General features: G+C 50.0%; 2 protein-coding genes across 2 annotated transcripts in view; one reads left to right on the forward strand and one right to left on the reverse strand.

Moving 5' to 3' along the window:
• EMSY (EMSY transcriptional repressor, BRCA2 interacting) overlaps positions 1-6,645 on the reverse strand; it is a 37,483-nt gene extending 30,838 nt beyond the window's left edge. Inside the window, 4 exon segments of the mRNA XM_051779456.1 lie at positions 1,354-1,428; positions 1,911-2,010; positions 5,464-5,572; positions 6,510-6,645. Of these exon segments, the coding sequence (XP_051635416.1) occupies positions 1,354-1,428; positions 1,911-2,010; positions 5,464-5,533 (245 nt within the window). The 5' untranslated portion in view covers positions 5,534-5,572; positions 6,510-6,645.
• Positions 6,646-9,973: 3,328 nt separating this feature from the next.
• THAP12 (THAP domain containing 12) lies at positions 9,974-16,185 on the forward strand. The gene is made up of 5 exons (XM_051779399.1): positions 9,974-10,175; positions 11,894-12,014; positions 12,578-12,685; positions 13,077-13,113; positions 13,344-16,185. The coding sequence occupies exons 1-5, from the start codon at positions 10,087-10,089 to the stop codon at positions 15,290-15,292; spliced, it is 2,304 nt and encodes a 767-aa protein (XP_051635359.1). The 5' UTR covers positions 9,974-10,086; the 3' UTR covers positions 15,293-16,185.
• The last annotated feature ends 280 nt before the right edge of the window (positions 16,186-16,465 follow it).

Genomic DNA, 16,465 nt, shown 5'->3' on the forward strand with positions numbered 1-16,465 from the left:
CATGAAATTATTAAAATACACCCTGAGCATCTTCCTAAGCAGAAACCTGTCTCCTGCTACCACTTGCTCTTGCCTTAGTACTTACACACAAACTAGAATGTTTCTTAAAAATGCTGTTCTTACCTAAGTGGAGAAGTGTTTCTGTTTACGACTGTTTTACACGAGTCATTTGTCAAATCAGCAAAACCAAAATGGTAAATTGTTTTCCAATGCTGTAGTGTTCTTAAGCAAATCAACCCACTTAATATATTAATATATTCTGAAGAACAACTTGTCACATGAAATATTGCAAGCAAGTTGCAGCAAAAACTACTACAAATTAGTCTGTAAAACACACAGGATCTGCTCTGTTGTTAAATCTCTATATGCTTCAGCATTCTTCATACATATTCATGCAGTACAAAAGGAGTTTCAAGAGCTGAGGTAAAAATACATTTTAAAACCAAACAATAGAGAGTACAAACATTCCATATAGTAAAGCTAGCAAAGTCAGCCTTCCTAATGAGTTGAAGAATGATAGAAATCAAATACTGTATTACCAACCATCACTCACAAGGAATTACCACAGGAAAGATAAAGAGAAGCAGCACTTCACAACTGCACTTTGTCTGGATTATAACATCTCACTGAAGTGCAACACCTCAGGGCAAACTATGCATGATCTGTAAAATGCTAAGACCAGAACTACTAACTTAAAAAGAAAACCCAATTCAAGAAAAGAATCCTGATTTGACAACTACATGCTTATTTTTCACTATTTTTTCCCCCTTTCTTAAAGATTGTTAAGTAACTCTCAAAGGGACATAACTACTTGTTCTCTTGCTCCCCTGCACCTCTCAGAGGTCCTTTCTACTCTGACCATTTCTCCCCTCTGTGCTGATGCACTGCTTTCCACTCATCTCTTCCACCTCTTTCCCCTCCCTTTGTCTTTCCTATGTAGCTAAGTCCCTCTTAACATAACCTTTCCAAACGGATTAAAATAAAACTAAAGGCAAACCAAGAAGTGAGTAATAAGGCAAACATGTTCATCCTGCTTAGGAACTTCTCTGTTTCCTCCATTCTCTGTTTCTTCTGGTCTGTCTTACAGAAAGCTTTTCATGCCACCAGACTGTGTCTTACATTGTACTTGTACAGTGCATGGGACAGCCTCAGATCCAAAATCTAACTGTACTAAAGAACTGCTTCTACTCCTTGATGTAGACCTGACACAGCAATTCTTTCACCCACACACTGTTTTAACTACTGTTCTTAAAACCACTATCGATCTTCAAAGTCCCATCATTCAGCTGAGGCCTAATGGGTTTTTCCAAGGGGTACTCGTGGCAATCAGGGCACCAAGGCCCCGTGACTCACTTGTGTGCGATGGTGGTCAGCCGCTCATCATTCACCGCCCGCCGAACCTCGGCGCGGTGTCGCTCCGTGGAAATGCTGTGGAAAACCAGCCATTTATTTCAGTCAGGGGGAGACATGAACATTTATCTAAAAGCTCCAGCTGAAATTAAACTTATGATTAATCTGCCTCAGAGAGGAAAGAGAGCAAGCATTTATGTTCAAGAGATCGTCACTTAACTTCCGCGGTCACAGGGAGAAAGGGTGAACTGTATTATTGCTCCAAAACATTACTGAGGAACAAAAAGAACATTACTGCTTACAGGGTATCCCTGCAAAATAGCCAGAATCCAACCTCCTAATGGGAGCAACAAATTTAAAGGATATGGCAGAAAAATTCACCCAGAACACGCAGCTTTTGTTCTTGAGGCACCTTGTGCTCCAAGACCTCGGAGTCCTACCTTGACAGAACCCCAAGCCAGCACACACCCATGAGCTGGCTGCAGTCCTCTAACACTGCCACAAAGCACCAAAGAAAAGAAAACAGGCCGTGGCTCTTGGTTTAAAGAGGTCAGGGTTACCTAAGCACTTTGGAGAGTTCTCCCAGAAGATCCTTCTTCTCCTTCGTGAGGTCTCCCTGCGCACGTAAGGCACTGATGACACCTGCATAGGCCTCCAGCTCTGAGGGAAGAGAGCAAAGGGTGGTTCTATTTAATGCTCACAGCACAGGGGAAAAAAAACACACACTGTTTTCCTCATTACTGACAGCATTCTATTAATTTTCAAAATCATTAAGAGGAACATGTCTTCCAATTATTTAGCGCTTTTCAAAAGAGATTGATGAGTTAGAGCTCTCTCAGTCAATTACTCTGCAGCATGAAGCATTTCTGTGAAACAACTGTCTCATCACAGAGGATTATCTGGTTTATAAACCCAAGTGAATATGTCAAGCTCTCTCTGAGCTGACAGTTCAGGCAAAAAGCTTGAAGAAACCGTCCCCCAGTTTGGAGAGTAGCTCAGAATTCTCTAGGAGTAGGAGAAAGAAATCTTTTAACATGTATCATTATTACAAATTCCATAGCAAAGCTTGGCCTGGAAAAGAAATACACTATCAAAAGAGCAACTTGATTTTTGGTAACGCCTTTCCTTAATTAGCATGGAGAACATCAGCTCCAGTTTGTTAAATACGATCATCATAATCTTTTATCCCCATTTACTTGATATGTGCAACTGCTTGCACCTGAAAAGAATGCAATACACTGAATTAAACCTGCTCTCAAAAGAAACAATCCAGCTCTTCCGAAACTTAGAGCCATCACAAAGACTAACTCACAAAAACGCAACTCTGATTTACAGGAAATTTGTAATTCCAGGTAACTGGGATGTCATGCCATTGGTGTTCTAAAAAATACAACAGGAAAAGATACTGAAACTTCTGAATTTTGTCCTACTGAGCAGGGTGAAGATACACCTAATGCAAATAATGGAGCCTGCTAATTGGCCAAAAATAACTTGCTATTCTCAGCTTCACACAGTTCAAGGAAACGTTCATCAAAACTCCTGCTTTAAACCAGAAATACAAATTCTTTTGGATCCTTACATACATTTGACTCGACATACTTGACATACATGTGCCTCTCATTTGACTCGCCCATTTCAGCAACCAACCTAAACCAACCCCACAACAGATCCCAGCTAACCAAAACCAGGAATAAAAGGTGCAGGCCAAAACCTCACACCTCTGAAGTTTGCAAAAGAAAAGACTGATGCTGTTCTGAAAAGCTTTCAGTTCAGGATTCCAAAGAGCTAATTTACAAATCAAATCAGGCAATTGTGCTGAAAAGAAGTCCTGCTCTCCTGTCCTGCATAAGCAGCCAAAACACAAAGCAGAGTCACTCTGGTTAACTATGCAGCCTGCACAGGGATGCTGAGTGACCTACAGAAGCATTTGAAGCTTCAGTTATAAAACATTTGCTAATTAATGCGATGGTTATTACTAATATCAACATTTATTTAGACAAGCATGTTACAATATTTAAGATACTAATGATTTTCCTCTGTTAACAACTTAAAGTAATTCTCAGCCACAACCATATAATTATTTAGCAAGGATAGACTTTTTTTTTTCCCTTCTGCATTATAAATAGAGATCCTCTACACTAGAGCTTTAAAAATACACATTCTGGTCTTTTGGAAGGTAGTGAAGATTACAGAGAGCTGTTAACCAGCTTGTGTCTGTGCAGCAATCACTAACTGGGGCGCTCTCTTTCCAACACAGAACACATCAAAACCCAGCCAAAACAGGTTTCCCAAAGAAATATCATTATTTCCAGTGGGAGGTGCCACCACCACCCAGCTCAGTGATAACCAGGAGCAGCAGCAGGTACCACACACCTCAGGATGTGTCCCAGCCTCACCTACTTGACTCCTGCTGGAGTAACCCCGCTGCTGCTGAACCATCAGCCCAGTGGGATGCTGTGCAGAGAGTTGGGAAAGCAGGGCTCTGGGAAGCAGATGGATGTTGCTGGATGTGAGGGTCAGGGCCCTGCAGCCTGTCTGCAGGGAGAGCTGCTCTGCTCTGCCTCAGCCCTGCCCCGCTGGCAGGGCCCCCTCGTGCCAGCAGAACAAAAAAAAAGGGATTCTTTTTTTTAATTTTTTCCCCTTCCTGTCGGCCCAGGTTATGTCAGTGAGGGAGGTGTAGCTGCAGCCCTGCTTGGCTCAGCTGCAGGGCAGGGCTGTGCCAGCACACCCGGCAGCTCGGGGGGAGGGTTTTTCCGCGCTCCCGGCCAGCACAGCTCCGGTCACAAAACTCAGGAGTGCACATCCAGCCCAAAGCCTTTGGCATCCTGCACTTGCTCCTCGTTTTTGTACTTCTGAAGCCTTGCTTGAGGCTCAGGGCTGTCACCTTAAGAGATGCCCATCTTATAGCAGGGCTGAGTGCGACATCTGTGCCACCCTTTCAACAGAATACACATCCCACATTCCCAAGGAATGAAATTAAAAGGGCAAAGGGAGGGAAAATAAACTCTCAACTCTCAAAACATCAAGTGGATGGCTTCACAACGTGTGGGAACCTTGGCACAGCTAGGAAACACAGCACATCATCTCTGAGCATTCAAGCAAAATGAGAACAGGAAAAGCTGTCACTTGATGGTCACAGGAAGTCAGAGGGAGCTCAGCTTTCTTCCTGACATCATCTCCAACATCATGGTCCTCAGAGTGAAATCTCAAAAGAAATCTCAGGCTTTTTTTTCTTCCCTTCTAGTATTATACATCATTTAACTGGCAAGAAACCCCCTTAATTAAATAAACTCAGCCCCAAGAACTCAAAACCAACTGTTCTGGATCTGACCAAAGGTCTAACAAAGGATTCTCTCTCCTGTGCCAGCCAAAAGAGGATGCTTGAGGAAAGAGCAAACGTTTTTATTACTTTACAAAATACAAAAGCATCTCTCCTCATACACACAGACCCACGAGGGCAGAGCACAAAACCACGTCCCAGTACCCATGCCTTGGGCAGGGGGCTCAGACACTGAGCTACATTTGAAACAATACAAAGAGCTCCTGTGGCTGTGGCAGCTGAGCCAGGACATGGTTCTCCCCCTGCCCTGACGTGTGTCACTGCAGATCACAAACCAGCACCATTTCTTTCCCCCCCTGTTTTAAGTCTCCACAGTAGTAACTTTAACACTTGAACTCAGTCCTACAGTGCCAGTTAAGCCAGGGTTCCACGATATATTTTTTGGGTACAACAAGGTGTCTAAACACAGAACTGGGGGAAGGGGGGGGGGAAACAAAACAAAAAAGAACCCCAAAGACTCTCCTCTCACAGAGCATCTTGTTGCATGATAACAGTGGCAAAAAAAAACCTCAGCAGTGCAACACTGCAACCAGGACATCCACGGGAGATTGGACCAAACCAAAACCACTCCCCTCCATTCACTTTGCTGGGGCTGAGAATATCTACCAAACCTCATTTTAACATTTTGAGCCAGGGCTGTCAAACCAATGACACGTGGAAGATGCAGGACACTGCTTGCAAGTTGCCTGTAGGTGAATTATTCCATGGAAGCAGCAGGCAGGCAAATCTCAGAAGGGCAAACACAGAGAGCCACAAATTGCATCTTACTGTACCCAGTTTGCGCAGGATCCTCTTGCACTCATCCCTGCTGAGGTCCAGCAGGGTTGGCCACACCACAGGCATCCTTCCCTCGCGTCCCTGCTCCCACACAGCTCAGCCTCGCTGGAAAAGGAACAGAAACGCTGTGAGTCCAAGTCCGTAACGTATCGATTTCCCAAGCCGATGAACGCGGGCTCCTCTCAGCCCGCTCCCGACTCCCGGACACGCTCGCTCCATCCTTTGCAACGGCCCGCAGGAATCCGGCAGTTTCCCGAGGGTACGGACTTCCTACACCCTCTCGCTCAGATCATCGCCCGAGCCTTTTTACCGAGTTCCCCGCCTCCTCCTCGAGGCTCTTCCCCGCCGCTCCCGGTATCGCCGCTCAGCCTCCTCCCCCTCGTTATGCACAAGCACCTACTGCGGGAACTCTCCCGCACGCTCCCCTTAGCCCCGGGGCACGCATTTTGCACCAGCCCATTATACGGCAGCGTGGCAAAAGCACCGTGAAAATCCCCGCTTTCCGCGCACCAACGCCAGCCCCTTCCCCCCAGAAAACACCGACCGACCGAAGGCGGGAGCGCCTCCCGGCCCCAGCGCACCGCGGACCGGGGGCGGCGGGGCGGGAGCGCCTCCCGCTGCACCGCAGGGAACGGAGGGGAAAAGAGGAGCCGGGGGCTCGGCACGCCGGGGGGCGGGGGGTGGTGGCACCGGGAACAAAAGCCCGGGCGCCGCCGCCGCGGCTCCGAGCGCGGGGCTGGACGGAAGGACGGACGGACGGACGGACGGAGGGAGGGTCGGTCTCTCACCAGGGCGCCTCCTGGGCACTCCCCGCCCGCCCTCCCCGGCCCCTGGGCGCTATGCCCCGCCGGGCTCGGGGGAAGCATGCAGGGAGGGAGGGAGGGAGGGAGGGAAGGAGGGAGGGGGGAGCGGGCGCTGCTGCCCGCGCCGGGCGTGGACGGGGCGCTGCCCCGGGCTCGGGGGGGGCGGCGGGTCCGCGCCGTCCGGGGGAGCGCAGCTACCCGTGCCCCGGCGGCGGAGCACTGCGGGGCGCGGGACCCACCTGGCCGGCCGTGCCCGGCTCATGGGAGGCGCGGCGGCGGCAGGACCCTCCGCTCCCGTTCCCGGGGCCGCGCTCCGGTTTGTTTGGTGGCGGTGGCGGCGGCGCTTCCCCGAGCCAAGATGGCGCAGAGGCGCGCTGCGCATGCGGGCGCGCCGCGGGGCACGCCGGCAGTTGTAGTCTCCGCCGCCCCGCGACAGCGAGGAGATGGAAGAGCGGGTGCCAAGATGGCGCGGAGCGCGTGCGCGGCGGCGCGGAGCACGCCGGGAGCTGTAGTTCTCTCCGTGTCTCCCGGAGCGGCGCCGACCGTCCCGCCATGGCCCCGGCGGGCGGCTACGGGCATCCGGAGCGGACAAAACACCGCGCGTGTCCTCTGCGCGGGCCGGGGCTCCCGCTCGTCCCGGAATCCAAAATTTCAGGGATTGACATCCCACCGCCGCTCCTGGAGCAAAACCCCGGGCGGCTATTGGTCGTCTCCAGCTTCCTGAGTTAAAAGCGGCGCAGGAGGCGCGCGGGGCTGCGGCGAACCGCGTGTGAGCGAACAACAAAGGGAACAGATCCCGCACCTCCGGCCCCCTCCCAGCGCTGCGGGGGCTCCGCGCCCCAGGACCCCGCCGCCGGCCCTCTGCTGCATCTCACAGCCGTTAGCACTCGCCTTCCTGCGCATTTCCACGAAAAAAAAAAAACAAAAAACCAGTAAACGGTATCTATTTAAAAGCCCTCAGTCCAGACTAGAAACAGAAAATAAACTGCCTCCGGGGTGCAGCTGGAAGCCAATGCGCCCGATTCGTGACTGCACAAAATTGTTGCAGCGAGGAAGTATTAAAAAAAAAAAAAAAAAAAAAATTTAAAAAATCCCATCCGTGAAAACGCCTGCAAGAAACGGCTGGAAAACCATCCCAGGGCGCCCCGGGCCGGGCTCTCCGGCTCTCGCCGATGGACACTTTCTCCCTGGCTGTTCCCTGTTGTTCTCACAGCGCGGTAAATCTCGACAGGCTGGCCAGTGACTCGAGATGTCCTCCTGGCACAAGCATCTCTATTTTAGCTTCATTCTGTTGCCCTCGCACCGCTCCTAAATCCCCTCTTCCTCATCGCCCTCCCATCCCATCCCATCCCATTTCCCCCCCGGCTCAGAGCAGAGCGGGAGCCTCGGCAATGTTCGGGCACTGGCACCTTGCCAGAGGAGCCTTTTACACACAGCCTTGTCAGACGGAGATTGTCACCCGGATCTATTTGCATTTAAATCCACACGGATATGTGAGCTGCTTTCACTGGAGATAGCTTTGTGCTGCCAGTCAATAGATACTTCCCCCCCTCTATTATAATAAGTATTATATTCAACAAACAAATCTATTTTACAAATCCTAACAGCTACTGAGCTCAAAGTATCTAAATTCAGCAAGGCTCGAAAAGACATCAAAATGCCACTGTGTATCCAGTTGAGCATCTATTTAAATACTTTGCTACACCGAGGCAAAATCTCGATTATGTAACCTCGGATAATGACAAAAATCCCTTCCTTGTGTCGTTCTGCAGCATATCAGGGGAATTGAAGCTGGTACCCTCTGCAATCTGGGGAGGCAGATGCAAACCTCCACCCTCTGTGGTGTGCTGTGTTGGCAAGGAACACATAAACCGGCTGGGGAGGAAGCAAAGCCACTCCTTGGGATAGGAAGCCTCAGGATAAGGGGAAATATTAACGTTATCACTCCTCTGAGCCACTTCAGTCCTTATCTGTGGCCACACTACAAACCCTGGGTATCTCTGACAAACTGCTGCCACTCAAAGAACGTGTCCCAGACCAGCAACTGGCAGAATTCAGCCCCTCTGGGACCTGATTAGCCTGGGATTTTAGGGCAGCTGGCACCTTCTCTCTCAAGTGCTATAGGTGCTGGGGGAGCGAGAGAACATTAATGATTAAAAATATAAATAATCCTAATATAAATACCAGAAATTACACTGGTCCCGGAACACCTTGCAAGTGACAGTTTAAGTAAACTTACAGTATTGTTGCAGGGTGAAAACAGCAATGGGAAACGAAAGCATTTGCAAAGCAAAGAGGCTGATATTGCTGTCACTGAGCAGTTCCCAGAGCAGCTTTGGGCAAAAGTTCCTGTGCTGGAGGATCTCAACACTGGGGATTAATTAGCAAGGCTTGTGCAGACAAATAAAGCCAGCAAGCAATCAAGGGAAAGAAAAGATGGTTCAGACCCTCTCACTCTTAACCCCTTCATGGTGATGTGACCGTTTCAGAGTGAAACCTGATGGAAAACCTACGGAAACCATCATTCTTTGAATCAGGACCATAAAAAGATTCCAGCGAAATTGGGAAAATGCAACGGGAATTGGGTCTGATAAACTCCTGATGCTGTTGTAGATGTCATTAACTTTAATTTGCAGAAAGTGAACCTTGAGGGAGGAGCTGGGATACAAACCCTGAAAACGGGTTCTGTGGGATTAACCTGGTGTCCATTTAGTTCTGATACATGGGTTATCCCAACAACAGCGGGGCTGTGAGGCTTGCAAGGGAATGTCACAGTGAAAACAGCCAGGAAAGCATTTCAGACCTCAAATATTCTCTTGGGAACAAATGTTAAACGGAGGGAAATGTTTGGAAGTGCACTGTCACACTTCAACAGGGCAATCAGACAATAAAGGCATCCTGACTCGCACCCTGGGAAGGAGACAGGCAGCTCATGTCCAGAAACACACAGAATGGGTTGCTTTAATAATTTAATTTAATTTAATAATTTTCAGTATTATTACACCATATTTTTATTTTTACGCCACTTATTTTTATTATTATTATTACACTGTATATTTTCAGTGTTATTACGGATGATAATAATAATAACGGAACACAAACACCCCCAGGGGCATTTAAGCAAAGCCTGGACGTGGACACTGACATTGGAATGGGCTGCCCAGGGAAGTGGTGGATTTGCGTGGACATGGACATTGGAATGGGCTGCCCAGGGAAGTGGTGGATTTGCGTGGACATGGACATTGGAATGGGCTGCCCAGGGAAGCGGCGGATTTGCCGTCCCTGGAGGTTTTTAAGATGAGACCGGATGTGGCACTGCGTGCCATGGTCTGGGAACCACGGCGGGGTTGGATCAAGGGTTGAACTCGATGACCTCGGAGGTCTCTTCCAACCCGGTTGATTCCACGATTCCATGACGCTCAGTGGCACAGTTTAGTTGACAGGGAGGTGTTTTGGTCACGGGTCGGACTCGATGGCCTCAGAGGTCTTTTCCAAGCTCAGTGATCCCGCGATTCTGGGTGTGAAAGAGGGGCAAACCCCGCCGGAGCGCTGCCCGGACCCGACCCGGCCGTACGCCGCTCTGAGGGCGCACACACCGGAACACAGCGCGGTCCCGCCGCGCATGCGCAGGGGGCCCGGCAAGGGCCCGTCGAGCGCAGGCGCGGGCGCGGCGCGGTGCCCGCGGCGCGGGGCACTGTGGGAAGGAGGCGGCCCCGGCGCGGCGCTGACTCCTCCGGGCCGCTCACAGCACTGTGGAGCTGCCGCGGCCCCTCCGGCCCGCCCGCCCTGCGCGCCTTTAAAGGGGCAGCGGCCACCATGCCGAACTTCTGCGCCGCGCCCAACTGCACCCGCAAGAGCACCCAGTCCGACCTGGCCTTCTTCCGCTTCCCGCGGGACCCGGCCAGGTGAGCCCGCGGCGGGGCCCCGCAGCGCCCGGCTCTGCCCTCGGCCCGGCCGGGCGGCACCGCGGCGGGCAGGCGCCCCCCTCCCTCCGTCCTTCCCTCCCTCCCGCCGTCCTCCGCCCTCCTCCGCCCGGCCTCCCTGCCGCTCACCGCCGTGCCGGTGCCCGCAGCTCGGCCCTGCCCGCGGCCGCGCTCGCTCTGCCGCCCGCGGGGCTGCGGCAGCGGGCGGGCCCCGCGCCTGCGCCGGGCGGGGCGGCCGCGGGGGCGGAGAGCTCCGGCCGTGGGAACGGGAACGGGAACGGGAACGGGGATGGGGATGGATGGAGAGCTCCGGTCGTGGGAACGGGAACGGGGATGGATGGAGAGCTCCGGGAACGGGGATGGATGGAGAGCTCCGGCCGTGGGAACGGGAACGGGAACGGGGATGGATGGAGAGCTCTGGCCGTGGGAACGGGAACGGGAACGGGGATGGAGAGCTCCGGCCGTGGGAACGGGAACAGGAACGGGGATGGAGAGCTCCGGCCGTGGGAACAGGAACGGGGATGGAGAGCTCCGGCCGTGGGAACGGGAACGGGGATGGATGGAGAGCTCCGGGAATGGGAACGGGGATGGAGAACTCCGGCCGTGGGAACGGGAACGGGGATGGAGAGCTCCGGGAATGGGAACGGGAACGGGGATGGAGAGCTCCGGGAATGGGAACGGGAACGGGGATGGAGAGCTCCGGGAATGGGAACGGGAACGGGGATGGAGAGCTCCGGGAATGGGAACGGGAACGGGGATGGAGAGCTCCGGGAATGGGAACGGGAACGGGGATGGAGAGCTCCGGGAATGGGAACGGGAACGGGGATGGAGAGCTCCGGGAATGGGAACGGGAACGGGGATGGAGAGCTCCGGGAATGGGAACGGGAACGGGGATGGAGAGCTCCGGGAATGGGAACGGGAACGGGGATGGAGAGCTCCGGGAACGGGAACGGGGATGGAGAGCTCCGGGAACGGGAACGGGGATGGAGAGCTCCGGGAACGGGAACGGGGATGGAGAGCTCCGGGAATGGGAACGGGGATGGAGAGCTCCGGGAATGGGAACGGGGATGGAGAGCTCTGACCGTGGGAACGGGAACGGGGATGGAGAGCTCCGGCCGTGGGAACGGGAACGGGGATGGAGAGCTCCGGCCATGGGAACGGGAACGGGGATGGAGAGCTCCGGGAATGGGAAAGTCCCGGGGATGGAGAGCTCTGACCGTGGGAACGGGAACGGGGATGGAGAGCTCCGGGAAAGGGAGCGGTCCTGGGGGGCGGAGTGCTCCGCGAATGGCAACGGGAAGGGTCCCGGGGATGGAGAGCTCCGGGAAGGGGAACGGGGATGGAGAGCTCCGGGAAGGGGAACGGGAAGGGTCCCGGGGATGGAGTGCTCTGGGACAGCCGGGAATGGGACTGGTGCTGGTCCCGGGGATGGAGAGGTCCGGGAGGGCTGGGGATGGGAATGCTTGGTTTAACTGGATGCTCACAGTTTTGGAAGGTGCACAGGCATAGGGCAATACATACCGGTTACCTCTTTCCTGACAAACAGTAGGTGCTTAAGGCTGAATTTTTTTGTGATTTTTACGTGATATTTGCTTCCTTCCTTCCTCGAAGCTGCTTAACCTGCAATTTTGAGTGTGGTTTGAAATTGGAAAGGATTTTGTTTTATCTTAAGACTCTCTAATTCCTTTGCTCACGTGCAGGTGCCAGAGATGGGTAGAGAACTGTCGAAGGGCAGACTTAGAAGATAAAACTCCAGATCAACTCAACAAACATTACAGACTGTGTGCTAAACATTTCGAGACTTCTATGATATGCAGAAGTGTGAGTGAAAACAAGCAATTATTTATTGCACCTTGGAAAACGTAACGTTTTTCCTGAGAATGCTCTGCCTTTTAATCTTTGAGCTCCTGGGTAATTGGTCACTGGGAAAATGAATTTCTTGGTGTTAATGTTGTCGTGGTGTGACACCACGGAGGCTCCCAGCTGTTGGCACAAAGGGTGAGGTGGAAATGAGCAGCTGGGGGAGAGAGAAACAGCTGCCCTTGCTGGTTTAAGGGGTTTGTGGAACACTGGCCTTCGCTGCAGTTCTTTCCTCATGACCATCTACAAGTCTTTTCTTCCTTCTGCTCTATTCACAGATATATTTCCCTTCAATATAATCTTTCACAGTAGTGTTTTGTGGAATTCATAGTTCTACTTAAAGAAGCAATAGAACATTTTCACAGTGAAAATGTTTAGTGGATATTTTCTAGAATTGTGAAATAAGTGATAAAACCCAACACACAACAGTAACAAAATGTTTCCTTTCCGTTGCATAAATGTCTTTTTATGCAGAATGTTGAATTTTTAAATTTTTTTTATGTTAAGTCTGTGTTTGCTTCCAGAGCCCCTACAGGACGGTTCTGCGGGATAACGCTGTGCCAACGATATTTGACCTCACCAGTCACCTGAACAAACCCCACAGCAGGTACAGGAAAAGGATAAAAGAGCTGGTGAGTCTTTCGATGTAAAATTATTGCTGTGATATCAAAAGAAAATAAAAAAGGAAAACGAAAGAAAGTAAAAAGTTGCGAAAGGAGGAATTGTGAAAAGAGAATCTATTTACTAAAAATTATAAAATTATAAAATACATATTGAAGAAACTTCTAATGTAAGCGTGGGAATGTTAGCAGTAGTAACAGACTAATTTAATGTAGTTAGCAGATACAGGTAATGGCAGCAAAACACTACCTGTAGAAACCTCCTTGTCTTAGACTTTCTAGCACTTTCTGGTAAATATTATCTGGTCTTATCTACAATATTTGTATCTGATCTTGATGTGTTAATAGTTAAGATCCTGTGCGGGACATTATCATCAATATGAGTTCTTTGTTTTTCTTTAAGAGTGAAGAGGAAATAAGAACACTGAAGCAGCAAAAGAGTAAGTGGGCAAAAATAATTGAGATCATAAAAACTTCATTTACTAAAGCTGACAGGGTAATACAGGACACATAACTATTAGTTTGTACGTGTACAAACTCTTTCCAAACTACTCGTTCACTTTTAAACTGGAAACATTCTCCTCTGGTAACTTAAAGGTAATGGGTTTAGTAAGGGGGAAGTAAATGCTGTGTCTTATTGTGGACACCGATGGTATTTCTCATTTTGCAGTTGATGAAGCCTTTGAACAGCAACAGGCAACTCAAGTGTGCAACGAAAGCAATGCCCAAAATACTGTCTCAGAGGAAGGAGGGCAAGGACAGGAGGAAGAGGCTGTTCCCTTGACACTGGAGGAGAGAGAAAACAAGGATTACCTTAAATCACTGTTTGAAATCTTGATCCTAATGGGGAAACAAAATATCCCTTTGGACGGCCATACTGTTGATGAGCTTCCAGAAGGTATTTTTGCCTCGGACAACTTTCAGGCTCTGCTGGAGTACAGGATAAACGGTGGTGATGAGGTCCTGAGGAAGCGGTTCGAGATGACTGCGGTCAACCTCGAGTACTGCTCCAAAACCCAGCAGAAACAAATGCTCGAGATCTGCGAGAACTGTGTCAGAGAGGAGACCCTGAGGGAGGTCAGAGACTCACACTTCTTCTCCATTGTCACGGATGAAGTAGTGGACATAGCAGGAGAGGAGCATTTGCCGGTGCTGGTGAGGTTTGTGGACGACTCTCACAACCTGAGAGAAGAATTCGTAGGGTTTTTGCCGTACGAGGCCGATCCCGACATGTTGGCTGTTAAATTCCACACAACTATTACTGAAAAGTGGGGTCTAAACATGGAGTACTGTCGGGGTCAAGCCTACATTGTCTCCAGTGGGTTTGCTTCTAAAATGAAAGCGGTGGCTATGAGACTCTTGGAGAGGTATCCCCAGGCTGTGTATACGCTGTGTTCCTCGTGTGCCTTAAACGTCTGGCTGGCAAAATCCGTTCCCGTGGTCGGTGTTTCCGTTGCACTGGGAACAATGGAAGAAGTTTGCCGTCTCTTTAACCAGTCTCCAGAGTTACTGGTAGAACTGGACAACACCATTTCTGCTCTCTTTCAGGACAATGAGGAGAAGGGCAATGAGCTGAAGCAGATCTGCCGCTCCCAGTGGACGGGCAGGCACGACACCTTTGAGGTGCTGGTGGACCTCATGCAGGCCCTGGTGCTGTGCTTGGACGCCGTGAGCAGCGACTCGACTGTCAGGTGGAACAACTTCATCGCTGGCCGAGCGTTTGTGCTCTGCAGTGCCCTGACAGACTTTGATTTCATCGTCACCATCGTCATCATGAAAAACGTCCTGTCTTTCACGAGGGCGTTCGGGAGGAACCTCCAAGGCCAGACGTCAGACGTGTTCTTTGCAGCTGGCAGCCTAACGGCAGTGTTGCACTCCCTGAACGAGGTGATGGAGCACATTGAAGTTTACCATGAATTTTGGTTCGAGGAAGCAACAAATTTGGCTACGAAACTGGACGTACAAATTAAGCTGCCGGGAAAATTCCGCCGCGCACAACAGGGGAACTTCGACCCCGATATAACGTCAGAAAACTACTACAAAGAAATCCTGAGTGTCCCCACAGTGGAGCATATTATCCAAGAGCTCAAAGATATATTCTCAGAACAACATCTGAAAGCTCTTAAGTGTTTATCTTTAGTGCCCTCGGTCATGGGGCAGCTCAAATTCAACACGTCGGAGGAGCACCACGCCGACATGTTCAAAAATGACTTGCCTAATCCAGACACGCTGTCTGCTGAGCTGCACTGCTGGAGAATCAAGTGGAAGCACAGGGGGAAAGACATTGAACTTCCAGCTACTATTTATGAAGCACTTCACTTGCCTGACATAAAGTTTTTCCCCAATGTTTATGCACTGCTTAAGGTCCTGTGCATCCTTCCACTGATGAAGGTGGAGAATGAAAAATACGGGATAGGGCGGAAGCGCTTAAAGGCCTACCTGAAAAACACCTTGACAGAGCACAGGTCCAGCAACCTGGCCCTGCTGAACATAAACTTTGACATAAAACACGACTTAGATTTGATGGTGGACACCTACATTAAACTCTATCCGGATAAAGTAGAATGTCAAGAAGACGGTATTCCCCCAAACAATTCTGAAGTAACGGAAAACGCTTAATTTTTTAAGCTCTAACCAGTCTGTTGAAACAGCTTGTTCTTAACTTAGGTTTCAAAGCTGGGGGGGAAAAAAAAAGTGAAATGTGAAAAACATCCCTGCAATTGTGTTTCCATTTTAGGCCTGGGACTGAAGAAACTGTGGTCAGTGACCTAAATTATGTGTTGTTAGTCCGCACTAAATGTGTTCGGCAAACAAAATCAAGCCTGAAAATAAGCCCATGCTCTTGGCAGAGGGGCTTTCTACACCTGACTGGCTTACCCAAGGTGCTCCTTTACTTCATTGCATCATGGGAAACGTACCTGATGGTTGTAGGTCTGATGGGGCTGTTACATACTCACTGAGGAATTAGGTTGAGGGAAAAAAAAACCCCCGGAAGATTCAAAGGAGTATAATCCGTTTAAGTTCTGTTACTTAGGATTTTATTCTTTTCGAGAACAGTTTTCTTTTCAGAGGAGTCTTTGGTGTGTGTTTCAGTGGCATTTGGGAGGGTGGTTCAGGTGTTGCACGAGCCCTGTGAGGGGCAGTTCTGGTGTGAGTGACTGTCAGTGACACAGGGGTACATTTACAGTGTCCTTGGCAGAGTCATCCCCCCTCTTTACATTCCTTTGTGTGAGACACAAACCCTTGATTTCTTCAGGCTTTTAACAGGCATGGCTGGAGTATTGGAATTCCTGAGAGCCACTAAAAATGTATTCCACAAACATCTGTATCTGTTCGCTCCCTCCCGACATCCTATTTTATGTTTATTTGTAAACTCACCCAGGACAGATTAACATAAGAGTTTGTTTGTTTGTCTAGAAGTAAGATTGAAAATACTACTGTTATTTTTGGCAAGAATGAAACATTTTTGTACAGTTTATTGCGATTTAAAATAAAATGTGAATTGCTTTGTACGTAGTGTTGAATTTCTCAGTAGAGCTGTGTCTCTGGGATTGTATGTTCTGTGAAGGTGCCTTTTAGTCTTGGCAGGTTTTTTTCTCCGTTGTTTTTGCAGTTCTGGTGAGCAGCACTGTCTGAAGACACAGGTAACTGTGACAGCACTGCCGACCTGTGTGTTCTGCTGAAGGTTTTGGGAAGTATTTTGAGGTAGCATTAACTGAGATAGCATTAATTACTGTGCTGTTACTGGTGGAAGTTCTGTCAGCCAGGCAGGAAGAGATGAAGTTGGAAATG

Source organism: Manacus candei, unplaced genomic scaffold (genome assembly GCF_025592945.1).
Source record: "Manacus candei isolate 608988 ecotype Guabito, Panama unplaced genomic scaffold, ASM2559294v1 h1tg000014l, whole genome shotgun sequence".
NCBI classification, from domain to species: domain Eukaryota; kingdom Metazoa; phylum Chordata; class Aves; order Passeriformes; family Pipridae; genus Manacus; species Manacus candei.

Bases quoted from the DNA above. Each gene is read 5' to 3' on its own strand.
- THAP12 (XM_051779399.1), top strand. From the start codon at position 10,087: ATGCCGAACTTCTGCGCCGCGCCCAACTGCACCCGCAAGAGCACCCAG. The intron at 10,176-11,893 runs GTGAGCCCGCGG...GCTCACGTGCAG, and splicing joins TTCCCGCGGGACCCGGCCAG to GTGCCAGAGATGGGTAGAGA. The intron at 12,015-12,577 runs GTGAGTGAAAAC...GTTTGCTTCCAG, and splicing joins CTTCTATGATATGCAGAAGT to AGCCCCTACAGGACGGTTCT.